The following is a 15,419-nucleotide window of genomic DNA, read 5'->3' on the forward strand; positions in this document are numbered from 1 at the left end:
TAAGGAGTAACTAGTAACAGTAGCCCGGGCCCAACATGAGTATAGTGTAAGTAAATTTGTCTTGAAAATTCCTCCGCATTCGGGCACAGTTGATCTTTGGTTTACTTGATAGGTGGAAATAACTTGTATATTTTTATCGGTACCTTATACAGTAAAAATCTGCATTTACAAAAATTAATTTAACATATGATAATGGTTCTAGTTCTATCCAAATATAGACAATAAAGTGTTAAACTGCACATTAGGAGAAAGAACGTATAGAATGAAGATTTGATAATCCCTGTCAAGCTCAGTATAAACAATTGGAGAGCTCCATTGCCATTATTATACATATTTCCCTGTTGTGTTTTTAAGAACACAAGCAGCCATTTTGTTTTCTACTATGGCCTGCAACAATTATATTCATATAGAGTTCATCAATGTTCAAACAGTTAACAGAAAATGTAGCTTCTTCTGGCAATTTTGGCATATAAAGAACATTCATATTCTATAATAAAAGGCGTGAAAATTCTGGTATAAATGAAAAACCAGAAATTACAAACATTCAATAAGTAACAAATTAGTAAACCTTTCTACTATGCGTTAAATAAAATTGAAAACAATTGTAGATTTACATTTTTATACTTAGAGAATAGGGAGAAAATGAATAAAAGAAAGAGCAGCACTATGAGATTTACAATGGTTCACAGGAACTATGTGGATACAACTAGAAAAGAAAGTAAACTACACCTAAAAGTAGATATCTTTACAGATTGAGGATGACACAGTAGAATGTTTATTGGTGCTAGATAGCTAAACTTATCATTCCAACTTATATTTCTATACAAAATTTAGTCTATCAATCTCCATTAAAAATCGTGAAACTTGTAAAGATATAATATTGCGGGGAAAATCGAAGGCACTCTAAATCTACAAGTTAGAATCTTATTACACGACGGTCGCTGAGATAGGATGAAGCTTAGAAACAGCAAAAAGTGGTAGGTTAAGAAAGCGCAAAATACAGAGAAGCACAAAGTCAAGAAGAAGAGGAGCTGAAACAGAGCGAAAAACGGAAAAGCCAAAGGAACGTCAACAAATTCTTGTATACAAACGAATTACAAAAAGATTGCAAAGTCAAATAGTAGAAGTATAGTTAGGGAATCAAAATCAAAGCTGTAAAGTATTTTCACCTGGAATAGGACGCAGCTGTGATGAACTCCACCAAAGTGCAAGGCTGACGACAAGAGAAGAGGAAGAGAGAGCAGAGGTGTGGAGATGGTGGTGTTTGCTGGCTGGAAAAATTTGCAGTAGGCGTTAAGTGCTACCCTGCACGTCCTAAGTAAAGTAGCTAATATTTGTTGTATGAGTGGCATGTTCATCTATTTTTTCATAAGCATGGAACAACGAAGAAAGACATGTAATTGTCAACGGGATATGTTGTTATTGCATTCCAACGGCTAGAAGCCTAATTGAGCACCAGAACATCCCAACTGATGGGTTACAATAACAACTAAACTGTACTCGCTACAATGTGATTATTATATACAGATGCAACTTTTGTCAGACAGGAAAATTATGGTAATTAAGATAGGATAATCAGTAAAACACTCCGTTTTATAATGTTAAATTCACAATAGAACCAGTCAAAGTGCAGCTAACATTAACAATCAACTGAAGGAACTTTAACAATGAGTAGTGCAGCTAAAAATAGATCAAAAAATACTACTCATATTCATTTTATATAGATCACTATTTTTAACTTCAAATTTCCAATGCACATATCGGCACATAACAGACAGCCAGCAATGATCTCTTAAACAGGTATTCATTTAATCCCTAGCCAGCTGTGCTCTAACCCCAAAGAATCTACAGATTTTATCTACCTTGTTACAAATGTTGATTTTATGCTGTTTAAATATCTTAATGGTGTGTGGAAAGAGCAGGGAAAGGGAGAACTAAAGGTGATGATTTTAAATTTTGATGATGATAAACAGAAGACATTCAGATGAAAGCCTCTGTAAAGGGTGAGCATAGGTGATTCAAAATTGCACTATAGCATGCCATACTGGAAGTGATGAAAGAACCTCGAATTTTATATATGAGGCAAGCGAGTGAAGTCTATGTCAACAATAGCAACTTTCAGCCACAAAAAATTTGAAATAGCGCTTTTGCCACAATAGGTTCATATCATAACTTACTTGAATTTGAAGAGTATCCTTTGGAGCCAATTGTATCATGACGACATTCAAGGGTGGCAGAGCTGTCATGGCCTTCTCTTATGTACCTAAGAATCTTCTGAAATTGTTCTGAGTCGATCTATGATGTCTATTGTAATGATATTAGCTTCAGAACAGGAGACTTTAAGTTATAAGCCAAATGATTTAGTAAATTTTGTCACTTAGAAGATAGATACTTTAAGAAATCTTGCGTGAAAGTAGACACTTTAGATTTGTCATGTGACGAAATAAAAGAAGAGGCTCTTGGGAGGACTATTTTCCGCCTAATGGTTTAGGAGAGACAGACACTACAGACGCTACATGGTAGTGTGATGAAAATGGAAATAGAATAGATACCTTACAAATCAGTTTAGAGCCAACTTTGGGTTGGAAAAATGCAGAGAAATGTCAAATATGAAAGTTTGTAGTCGTTAAAGCAGAACATAAACATAATGGGACAAGAAGAGGGAGAAAAAGAGAGGGAGTACGTTGTTCAACACCTTTCCTGAATGGATCACCAACTACAGGTCTCATTACACGTACCTTTACCTTCTCTATAAATTCATCATATACTCGTTCATGTACATGGGTACGGGAACCAGCACAACAATATTTGTCCTAAAGGCACATAAAACTTTATAGAAATCTGAACAGCACTATATAGGAAAACTTCAAAATAGAACTATAGAAGATTAAATCAACTATTTTTTACAAGATGTTAGGCATAAAAATGGTTTTTTTCCAGAACTTTGGGTTCTTCTATTCAAGAAATACTCATCGGAATTGAAGAAGCAGAAGCAAAGCGGAGAACTTCAGTAAGCAGAAGCGGATGCAAGCAAAGTAGAGGAAGATGGAAGTTGTGGTTTTCTGCTGAAAGCAACTGAGGACGCGTGTCCAGAAATTTGAGGTGGAGGAAAATGGAAGTTGTGGTCTTCTATCGGATGAAATTTGAGGACGCGTGTCCAGAAAGAGGCGAAATAGTGAAATGACGATATTACCCAAGTGCACAAGCAGACATGTCGACGGAGTCCTGCTTGGTAGGCTGAACTCCCACTTATAGAATAAGAGAATATACTAGAGGGTCATGAGCACGGGCCCAACATTTTACATTTTAACAGATAATAACTGAAATCAATTTTAACACATAAAAACTGAAATCAAACCCAATATTTTACATTTTAACGAACAGTAATAGAAATCAAATTTTCGTATCTTTAAAAATCCAACCTGCAATAGTGCAGTGAAAAGGTCAAAATAGATCAATTTAGCCCTGCAAAATGAAAACCAAATATCAAGTTTAAGCAATGACAGATTAAAATTTGAAAAATTAGTTCGTTGGTTGAAATTCCTTCTCAATTATCAAATACTATCACTTAGTTAACATAATACAAATACTATGTATATACAATTAATCTCTACACAGATTTAAGTTCTAAAAAAGTAAATAGATCTTCAAATTTAACAAGTATGCATGTTGAACAGATTCAAATAATACATTTAAGTCTTTAACTTCAAATTCGACCTTCATCACATAGATTCTCAAAATCCGTCCAGCTTCTCGGCTCAGACAACTCCCTTTTATTTTTTCGGAAAGCTGCTAAATCCATCTAGTATAGTTTTTATTATGCAGACAATCTAAATTAGAGCTTCTGCAAAATACTATTGGATAGAATGCATACACTCAATTTCACATTCTTAATTTGACAAGTCCATCATTGATGGTAGCTAGGATTATCATGCTCAATTCAATCAACTTGTTGTTAAGCATGTTCAAAGATTACAAATTGTATTTGCTATAAAACAATCATATTAAAATCATTTTTTTCAAGCAAATCATATTCCATACTATCACATAAAATGTGAAAACTTCATCGTTTATTATCCGTAACCCAAACAATTGACATATAATACTCCACATTGAAAAAACCACATGGTATGAAAAATTCCAAATAAAGCTTCATTATATGGAATGATCTTATCAGTTATTTGAGCCCAGAATCAAATTGATCCATTAGGTAATTTAATATCAGTGAAGATTACCTAATCGTTCTCAACCATCAGCAGTCACCATATTGTATGATTATCCTCTCAATCACAGAATTGCAATTATTATGGACATCATAAGATTATGGTGTCAAGTTGTTGCAATTATTATGAACATAGATCAAAATTCTTTAATCTAAGAATGTGCAACAATTCAGAGATACTACAAAAATAACAAAAGAAGGTTAAATCACATAAAAGTTGAATGTAGAAGTGAAGTATTTGTAAAGAAATAGATCTTGGACATAACTCAACCTCATCGTTGTATTCAAATACTTAACTTTTGTATCCCCTACTAAACTTATAATTTTTTTCCCAAGAACAACTATGCAGATATAACACCATAATTAGTCACTAACCATTATAAGTACACAAAACAGATTATGTGGTTCTTTTTTAAGGGAAAGGGATGCATAATTTGAAGGCCTGAAAAAGGTATGTGCAATTGTTCATAAAGGATTGGAATTGGAGTATGTAAAAAGTAATTAACCATTTCCCATGATTTGACCTGCTGGTTGTTCAGCCTCTATAACTTGAATGTTTTTCTGTCACCTTCCCTCACTCTACACTATAATTATCAATAAGCAAGCAAGGATTCAAAGTACTAATTGCAAAGTATGGAACCCATTTTTCAATCTCAAAGGGGTCAAATTCATAAGAAGTCAAAACTCTTCAGACTACAAATAGTATATATTAGTTCAAGGATTTAATGAAATAAAAATCATACCAAAATTTTACTGAACAATCTGTGGCGGACTACAAGGCTTGGTGACTCGCTTATCCTCTATGCATAGCAGTAATGTAGATTGAACTCCTGATAAAATGGTTGAACGCATTAGAAAGTTTAAAAATTAAAAGAGAACATATATAAGGACTGTTCATCCATATTCCACATATTACATACTATATAAAACAAAACTAATCTCCAGAGAATGTAGAACTAACAAATATATTTATAAAGTTATGCCCCTTTCTTTCTATAAGTTAATCAGAAAAGAATTTATAGTTTCATTGATTTACATGCTCGAACAATCCTTTGGTCATAATATCTTACATGAATATGTAGGAATCTATGATAGATAAAATTATCAAAATGGAGCATCATAAATCGCTAAATTATCCATAAAGGACTTGAACCTGTAAGACAGAGTCTTTGCAAACTCATCTTATTCAAGTTTGATTCATGAGGTTAAATCCAATCATAGAACATGTAGAATGCAATTATTACCTACTCCAATTCATGCGAAGAAAAAAATATAAGACCAAAATATACTTCTTCAATCATTTTGCAACCTTTGAGCCAATTTCATGTGACTCAAATGAATTTGGCCTCAAAATCTCACTTATTACACATACCAAAGTTGTAAAGTACTTAAATTACCTTTCATCGACATTGTTATTTTTCAATTAAAAATACTCTGAGATTCTCAATTCAGCCACTTTTGGTCTTAAGATATCGTGATAGGTACTAACACACAGACGACCTTGGATGTATAGCTAGTGCAAGTTGTGGAACTTCCACAAGAGCACTGCTAGCATTTACTCAAGATGTTCTGATATGAACATCAAATTGTTCAAGAGATCAAGTAATTCGATGATCCCTTCCTTTTCAATTTCATTTTTGTGTCAAAACAAAAAACTCAAAGATTCTCAAATCATTTGCAGAAAATAATTTTTAGCTATAACGTCATTACGTAGTTATGTACCTTGACCTGAATGTCAAAATTGTATCTGGGCAGACCAAAATGGTTTATCTCCTCCAAACGTTTCTGATGCCGACTACCGTGTCATTTTCCCTTTGAAACAACACTTTTCAGTTAAAGAAAATAAGAAAGAATGGATAAATATTTTGGTGAGAAAATAAAATTAATCGGGCCAAATTAATAAGAATTATGTATGTAACTTATATTTTATCTATAGATGGCCAAAAGTTGATGGTCATTGACAATACATAAACCGCAGAGAAAGGTATGCTTGTGAAATTAGTCGGACCTCCAAATCGTAAGACGTAAATGGAGGTCAAATTGAGACCAAGGTAATATCAAATATGCATGTTCATATGTATGTCATTGTCGCCGTCTTCAACTGCTTCTTAGTTTCCAACTCCACCGCCACCTGTCAACATGGAGGCTCTGATGAAAAATATTTAAGTTAGGCTATGGAGCTATCAAAATTGTATCTTGGCTTGGCAATTCATATCTTACTGAAATTGCAGCTACAGTAGTGACTTCTTTCTTTCTTTGAGCATATGGATCGAAAAAAGAGAGAAGTCCATAATAAATTAACCAAAAATAAAAAAATCTGATACATCATAAAAGAACAGGAAATAAAATACCCAACAGATTGAGAGCACAAAACATGCAGGGAGAACCTCCACGACAATTCACTTTTATGGGATCCAAATTTAAGCAAGTTTTGAAGACCTCGGAGGTTATTCGCTAGCATTTGTAGAAAAGTTTAGGATTATCTCTTCCGCATACTCTCAATCATCTGTAGTGAAAAGGTTAGACTCAGCATGTCAAACAATTAATTTTTCTTTTCTTGGATGAAAGAAATTCAAGAAGCACCAAGGCAAAATCATGAGAATCATATTCAAGCATTCTTAAGAAAATTCATTAAAAATAATTATCTTAAACAATAGTATTTACCTTATTTCTATTAATCCATGTGATGATTCTCTTTTGAATTTTTCTGTCTTAAGAGTCATGTTCACTGAAGCAACAAAATAAGAACCACGTTGAATTGACTATTTCTAGTCGGTATCCTAACGCAAAAGGAATGGCCAGAGAGCGAGAGAAACTTACAATAGTTTTCAATGAAGTTATAATACATGACTGAGATAATAAAATGCTCAAGCTGTAATAGTAAAGGACACTATGGCTTGTGCTGGCATAGAATTATAGAAGAGCGTCCGGTGTTTATGAGACTTCTCTTTGCTAAAACAATTTTCAATAAAATTTTAAGAGTGAATAAACTTATTAAAAAATTCTTAAGTATTTGAATTATTAGACTTGTCAAAGAGCAGCAAATCAAAATAAGAAAGAAGATATCTTCTACTATTTTACAACATAAGTACATCAAGACTGTGAGCAAAGAAGCAACTCTAAGTCGTATTATATTCAAAAATCAAAGGAAGAAACCAAATACTTGCAAACAACGATGACGTTGCATAGCTATATATGTAAGGCTCGTGACCACCTCCCTTCACTTTAGAGTCTTATAAGGCTCCGACATAATGGCACTTTAATGCATTTCCTAGAAAATAAAGTAGCTCAAATCCAATCCTTGGGATAAAGAGAAAAAGAACCTATGCAGCAAATCCTAACCTCCCTTCCATGATGAATTTTGCAAAAGTTGTACACAGATTATCACAATGGAAAAAAAGCTTAAAACTTTCAAAAGAATCCCAAATTGGCAAGAAATTCAGATTGTCAAAACTTCGTACCCTAACCAACCAAACAAATTACTTCAACCAAAATGCAACATTGAAGACGAAAAAGAATTAATTTGATGGTCCAAGAAATCAAACTTGATATATATATATATATATCAAAATGTAAGAACATACAATACTTTCTCTGTCCTCTGACATGCATGTAGAAATTCATTAAGAAGCAATTCAACATAACCAAGCAAAAATTACACTAAAGTGATATTGATAATAGTTGTGTGCGTTAAAGAAGGAATAGAATTCATTAAACTCACACAATTTGAGAAATAAAGAAATTAATAGAGACAACTTGAAAACTATTGACAAAATTTTGAAGTACAAATGAAGAAAAAAAGGAAAGTTCAAAATTATGCTGCTTTGGTGGCACTTTTTCGCCCTCTCTTTACTCTAGATAGGAGCGCTAGTGGACACGGGGGAGAAGTGTGTCGGTTTGTAATGGGAAGAAAGATACCACTACTTCACCACTTTGTTGGACTGATGGTGCGAACATAGTGGTCTCTCACCAGGACCAAGAACATACTCAAATTTGGATCTTGACATGTCAGTGGTTTTTAACCGTAGGCATTTTGTCGGGATGTTGATAGGCTTATCATGAATTAGGTTGGATGGCTGGTGGTTTCGGGATCCCGTAGAAAATGCTTCTTTTATGTTGTAGTAAAGTATCAACATATGATTGAATTTAGTAAGATTAGATAAGTTAGAGTGTTTGATTTTCAGAGATTAGTGGTTAAACTGAATTTGAGTTCTTAAAAGTTGTCATTTAAGTAATAGATTTTGTGCAACATATTTTCNTCGGGATGTTGATAGGCTTATCATGAATTAGGTTGGGTGGCTGGTGGTTTCGGGATCCCGTAGAAAATGCTTCTTTTATGTTGTAGTAAAGTATCAAGATATGATTGAATTTAGTAAGATTAGATAAGTTAAGAGTATTTGATTTTCAGAGATAAGTGGTTAGACTGAATTTGAGTTCTTAAAAGTTGTCATATGAGTAATAGATTTTGTGTAACATATTTTCGGATTCCGAAATGAACAGGTAATTATATGAAGTTTGAAGCTTTTATATGTGGATTTTCCTTCTCAGTTATTCAACAGCTTGGTGGGTTCTGATGGATGGTGCATACATTTCGATAAGAGCACAAGAAAATGCTCCAATTATGCAGGTGAAACTTGCTTTTTTTCCTGTTGGAGTTTGGAGATATCATTATTTATCTTCTTTTTGCTTTTGTTATGTTGGTGAATTCTTCTCTTTGCTTTAGATCGTCCCTACTTTTGTCGGGTTGAAATGAAAAAGTTCAACAAGGAAGCTTGCAGGTAATTCATTGATATTTTCTCATGTACTCCTTGCCTGCCTTTCGACTTTGTGAAAGTATGAAGTCTTCTTCAGTGAAAATTCTATTCGATACTGATATTTTGATCAAAGAAATGATTCGATTGTAGTTGTTGCATAGACACAATTAAAGCGGTGTATGGATCAACCTCAAAGGAGTTGGAGAATTTCAATGCTGCAATATGGAGTTCAACTTAGTTCTGCATTCTATTTCATGAGGTCGCTTCTCTTTTCCTTTGGTGCACTCGATTTTAGTTCAGGGTGCTTAAGTCACCCGGATGCTTTTAGTGTCTTGACAGATTCCAAATTTCGGATATAATTAGTGAATTTCTTAAGATATGGGTTCCTACAACAATATCAAGTTGATATGTATAAATGACTTGGTTCACAATAAAATATCAATAGATTTTTAGTGAATTTCTTAATAGATGTATACAGGGTAAAGCTACTGAGTTTATGTGAACCCGTATATTGTACACTGTCTCCGCCTCTGATAACAGATGTTGACTTTCACACCCAAATTGATAAATTGCTAGTCTCTTTTGTGAGCTTGTCTAATTTGCTTCTCTCAAGATTTTGGAGTTTACATGAGAAGTTACAGCTTTTTTTGGTCAGCTTCATATTCTGAGTTTCAGGTGAATCATTTTGGTGGTTTTCTATGTCGATCAGCGTTTGCAGCCTGTAGCAGTAGCTAGATAAATTGATGAACCATCATAGTTGTCATTTTTATATAATTTTCTATCGCAATCAGTTCTATGCATGCATAATGAACTGGTGCGCTGCACTTGGATCTGGAATACTCAAAAGTTGATGGGAAATCGCAAATTTAAAGAGTATGGAGATCTTTTGGCTAGGCAGATCGATGAATCATCATAGTCGATGGTAGATGTTGGTGATCTAGCCCGGGATCGTCTTCTCTAAAGAACTAGAATACAGTGAGACAATAGCTTCCATGAGTAGACCTATGTTTTCTAATGTCAGACTTCATTGTATGGCCAATCTTTAACCAGAATTTGTGGGAGAAGACTTTGCTTTATATAAAAAAAAAATCAGTTTATTCATCTATTTGTATCCTTTATACAACAATGGCCTATAATTGCTGTTTTCTTAAGTTCCTTGGATGTAAAAATCACTACTATAGGTCTTTGAGGAAAAGAGTTTTTTTATCCAATTTTTTTTAGGACCATCCGTAATGACTTACTGAATGATATCCATGGCATCTATAGAATCCACGCCACTCCTTATACGGTTTAGGGGTCACGAAATAAGAATTAGAATTTTCTCTTCTTTTTTTTCTATGTTTTAGTCCATGAATTTTAGCGTTTAGGGGTCACAAAACAAGAATTCAGGACTTTCTCAATTTGCATGTGTATTAGTTCATGAATTTTTAGGAATTGGACCAATCAAATTTTTTTGAACCAAAATTTAATGAACCATCCGTAATTACGTAGTGAACGGTACCCATAGCCTCCACAAGTTCCACATCATCCTTTTTTTTTCTATCATTTAGCTGTTTCACATGAAACAGGAACTCATGATTTTTCTTAATTTTTCATGTATATTAGTCCATGAATTTTTGAAATATAGACTGATCAGATTTTTTTGAACCAATTTTTTTCTGCGACCATGAGTTAATGACCTAGTAAACGATACCTATAGCCTCTTTCTGATCCACACCACTTTTTTTTAACGTTTATGGATCACGAAACAGAACTTTGAAATAGACTGTCTTGTAAAACAAACTAATAAATCGCCTCAGCAAATTTACCTCAATTTTAGCCATTTGTATCTGTGTTGGGTACACTATAAAGTATGAATATATGAATGATGTAACAGGATTATCTCCCTGATGTATGCCAAGAAGAATCTGCCATATCATTGTAAGAATCTCATATCTACTCCCACGGTAATTTTCACGGGGAAAATACGCTTGACGAACTAGCTTTTGGAGTTGAATTAAGCTCAAAATTGTGCATCTTCTCTACATTACTATTTCACCGGAATCAGTTTCTTCTACACCAAAACTTCTCATGTGATCCACCAAAACATTCACCAAACTAGCAATCAATTTAATATGTCCCATCGATATGTCTTCAGTAGTAAATTGAAACACTTGATTGCTTATCTCGATCCTACTATAACCAGGATCCCGTTTAAGTCCATTGTCTTTCATCAACTTCTGCATTCTAGCTGCCTGATCCCAGTATCCTAAACGAGCGTATAAATTTATCAGCTGCAGATGGGTAGACGTGGACCATGGTTCCAGTGCAAGCCTATTCTCTGCAGCCTCAATCCCCAACCGAAAGTTCCCCTGAAGCCTACACGACATAAGCAAGGAACCCCAGATAACACCATTTGGTCGAATTGGCATCTTCTTGATAAACTCACGAGCCTCTTCTAATAAACGTGCTCGTCCAAGAAGATCCACGATACATGAATAATGATCTACCTCAGGCTTCACACCATAATCAACCATCGAGTTAAAGTAAGACATGCCTTCTTTAACAAAACCAGCATGACGGCAAGAAGACAACACCCCAAGGAAAGTAATGGAATCAGGCCTCACTTCTTGCTTCTTCATATCCTCAAAAAGTTCAATAGCTTGAATAGCATGTCCTTGCTGTCCATATCCACAGATCATCGAGTTCCACGACACCAAATCTTTACTCTTCGTATTATCAAAAATGCACATAGCATCCTTTACTTCCCCACATTTACTATACATTGATAAAATCGCATTTGCAACTTGTACATAGGACTCAAAACCCATAACAATTATCTGGCAGTGAATACTTCTTCCATGACCAAAACATCCACTACCCATACACACGCTCAACAAGCTCGTAAACACGAATTCATTAACCTTCAACCCCAACCCCATCATACCCTTATACAGCTTCAAGCACATACCCAACTCATTCTCCTTCGCAAAACCATTTAACATAGCACTCCAAGACACAACATTTCTCACAGACATTTCATCAAACACTTGGTACGCATCTACAATTCCTCCAAAATTACTATAAAAAGTGATCAAAGAACTACCAATATACACATTGGATAAAAACCCATTAACAATCACCAAACAATGAACTTGAATCCCTACATTAAAAACTCTTTTCGATGCACACAAACTCATAGCATTCGATACTAAACTAACCCCAATTTTACACCCTTCTTTATGAAATCTAAATAACAATGAAACTGAATCTTCTTCCTTTGAATACGAAAAAGAGATATCTTTATCCAATGGGTTTTGCACAGAACCTGCTTGAAGAAAGTCCTCAATGAGTTTAACACAGTTTTGGTGATTCTTGATCACATTTTGCTTTGGAGCTAAGATATCAAGAAATCTCTGGCCCTTCAATGGCCTCTTTATCTTTGTGAGTGGCAAATTTTTTCTCATACCATAACGAAAAAGGAGATTGTTCATTTCTTCTTATTCCGAACTTAATTTGAAAGTCATATTTTGACCCATATGCTTTCGAATACCGCTAATAACCAACGAATTACAAGTGTTTTTTTTTTTGTTGTAACTGTGGATTTTAATGGGAACTTAATAAGTCGATCAACCTATAGATTAGTGAAGTTGTTTCTGTTTTTTTTTGTTGTTGTTGAATCTTTTTCACCGTTGATTGCCTGATAGGTAATTTGATAAGCCAAATTATTACTTTTCGTGTTTCAGAATATGATGAACCAACATGTTAACTAATTGATAACTATAAATTGAGTCGTATTTATTTAGAGAATTATTAGTTTCATCTTTGAACCTTAAAAACCTTCTCGACTTTCTTTGGCGCTAAAGACTATTCTTTTGGACGAGAAGAGTGAATCTCAATCCAGAGTGAGAAGCCAATAGGAAGCTTGTTATTGGGACGACACCTATGTACTTGATTAATTGAACTTAAAACACCCTCAATTTTGTAATATGAGTAAAATACACTTCTAAATTCTCGCCATGTTTAGAGGTGTTTTCAACACTTATCTCGATTTATTATTAAGAGCCTCATGCTTCTAAAGACTTTGAGATCACTTGCTTTGTTATGTGGTAGATTTGGAATGTATCTAGGTTTAGTTAGTAAAGTAAATAGATGTTTTGAGATTGTCAATAGTTTAAGGACGAAACTAATAATTTAAACCAAATGCTAAGTGTTTTCAATACTTCTCTCAAGTTTATTTTAGTGTTAACCTTTAGTGACATTTCTTTCATATTTTATGGAGAAAAAATTATTATTTTTTAACTAAACATATCAACTGTTTATTTTTTGTTTTAACATTTTATTGAAACACATAATTGTTAATTCATAAATTGAATGCCAACATTTTAAAAACGTTTTCAGCGTTTGATACTTCAAAGCTACCCAAAAAATGTTGACTAAAATTGCTACATTAATATTTAATGGTACAATTTTTGGAATAGTAAATAATAAAGTCAATTAGCTACAGCACACCTATTCTAAAAGACTAAAAAACTTTGGACCATTAAATTTGAAGTCCACATACTTAAATTATTCTTGGCCTTATTAATGTTTTTATTGTATTTTCTTGATAATACTTTTATTGCTTGTCCAATTTATTTGAATGACTATGGTATGATGAACTATTAAGATAATTTAATATTAATATAAATACTCAATTTGAATGTTCATTTTATAAAGAAGAATAAGCTCAACTTACGAGCTTAAAAATCGAAAATATAAATATCCAAATCGATTAATTTAAAATTTAATTGATGGAATGGAATGAATACTACAATATAGGTAAAGTACGAGAACTTTGGACTTCTTATATGACTTAAACAATCATTCTCCCTTTGAATTATCTTTTGGGATATGAGTTACGTCCAAGGTTTAATTTGATATGATATTAGAGTAGGACTCGATCCTATGTGGGCCTCCGGAATCCCGACAATAACAGGAGGTAAAAATACCTCCAATTCATGAACATGCACACACCAGATAGGATAGAGATGAAAAAAATATCTGAATTTGGACGTGAGGGGAATGATGAATAAAATGAATCCCACATCGGTAAAGGACGTACGAGACCTTTGAACTGCGTATACGACTTGGACAATCCTCCTCTTTTTGGTTCAAAACTATCCGAAACGCCCACCCCTACCTGCTCGCACGGTCTCGTTTAACCCTATTTACATCATTTTTTAATTATTTTTTTTTCATGTATATCAACAAATTGAACAAAGAAATATCAATTAAATCCATCACACCTATCCTAACACTAACATATATATGGACCATAAATTTGATGTCATTTAGCTCGAGCACACCTATTCTAAAAAACCTTGGGCGTTTGGACCACTAATTAATTTGAATTTCCATTGCTTAATCTTAATTAGTCTTGTTTAGCCTTATCTTGATAACATGACTTTCACACATGCCAATCAAAATTCCACAATGTTTAAAATTTCAACATTTTTCACAGTTTTGGTTTAAATTTAACGATCAAACTTTGGTAAGTATATGATTGAGACCAAAAAATGCTCACTTTTTGGTGAACTTAAAAGATCAAAAGCGTTCAGTTTTAGTAAATTTAAAGGACTAAATCTGGTTTGGTGATACTTAAGAGGACTCTTTTGAACCTAATACAAAAGATAATGGGACCATTTTTGTCACTTATATTCTCTAACTAGAACTCTTCCCTTCTCCTTCAAGAAAATTGGATGTTCATTTGGCATGTTGGGGGTGTGCAAAAAATCGAATTGAAAAAAGTGTTATTGGGTTATTGGATTATCGGGTTTTTAATGATTTTATAAAAAAACTTATTGGGTTATCGGTTCGGTATTGGTTTTTAATATTGGATTATTGGGTAAATCGATAACCCATTAAGACTAGTAATTTACTACTATTACTTGTTCATAAATATTATATATTAATAACAATATCTTACTAGTTACGTGTCTTTGTCTTTAGCCTTCAACTCACACTTCACATTGACTTTGAATTCACAACTTCACATTATACTAAACGTTAAAATCTAAAGTAAGAACTTTCTTCCTCTTAATTTCTCTTTGTGTTACACTTGTATAGTTCTTTTCATATTTGCTATTATTATTTCTATTTTATGAGCATTTGTAAATTTATATTATTGTGTTGTCGCATCAAATTTATTAGAAAAGTCATATATTTGTTTTATAAGTATTTTCTTATTGGTTAAACGAAAACCGAATCGTTAAGGACCAAAACTGATAAAAAAATATTTTATTGGTTTGGTTATTAGTTTAACATATTTAAAAACCGAAAACCAATAAACCAAACCGATAATACATAAAACCGTACCGAACCGACCGATGCACACGCTACTAAAAGTTTTCTATAAAATCCAAAACAAAATGTTTTTTTTTCATCACCATTAACTTGGGGCGTCCTTAGCTTTAACTTAACAT

At 33.4% G+C, this 15,419-nt stretch overlaps 2 protein-coding genes across 2 annotated transcripts in view; one reads left to right on the forward strand and one right to left on the reverse strand.

Moving 5' to 3' along the window:
- LOC125871861 (uncharacterized) overlaps positions 1-9,674 on the forward strand; it is a 40,826-nt gene extending 31,152 nt beyond the window's left edge. The window contains exon 5 of the mRNA XM_049552557.1: positions 9,652-9,674. The gene's annotated coding sequence lies outside the window, so the exon portion shown is untranslated. The remainder of the gene's footprint in view (positions 1-9,651) is intronic.
- Positions 9,675-10,798: 1,124 nt separating this feature from the next.
- On the reverse strand, positions 10,799-12,235 carry LOC125871860 (pentatricopeptide repeat-containing protein At2g37320-like). Its single transcript, XM_049552555.1, has one exon. The coding sequence runs from the start codon at positions 12,153-12,155 to the stop codon at positions 10,998-11,000; it is 1,158 nt and encodes a 385-aa protein (XP_049408512.1). The 5' UTR covers positions 12,156-12,235; the 3' UTR covers positions 10,799-10,997.
- Between the last annotated feature and the right edge of the window lie 3,184 nt (positions 12,236-15,419).

This window comes from Solanum stenotomum, chromosome 7 (assembly GCF_019186545.1).
Source record: "Solanum stenotomum isolate F172 chromosome 7, ASM1918654v1, whole genome shotgun sequence".
In the NCBI taxonomy this organism is placed as follows: domain Eukaryota; kingdom Viridiplantae; phylum Streptophyta; class Magnoliopsida; order Solanales; family Solanaceae; genus Solanum; species Solanum stenotomum.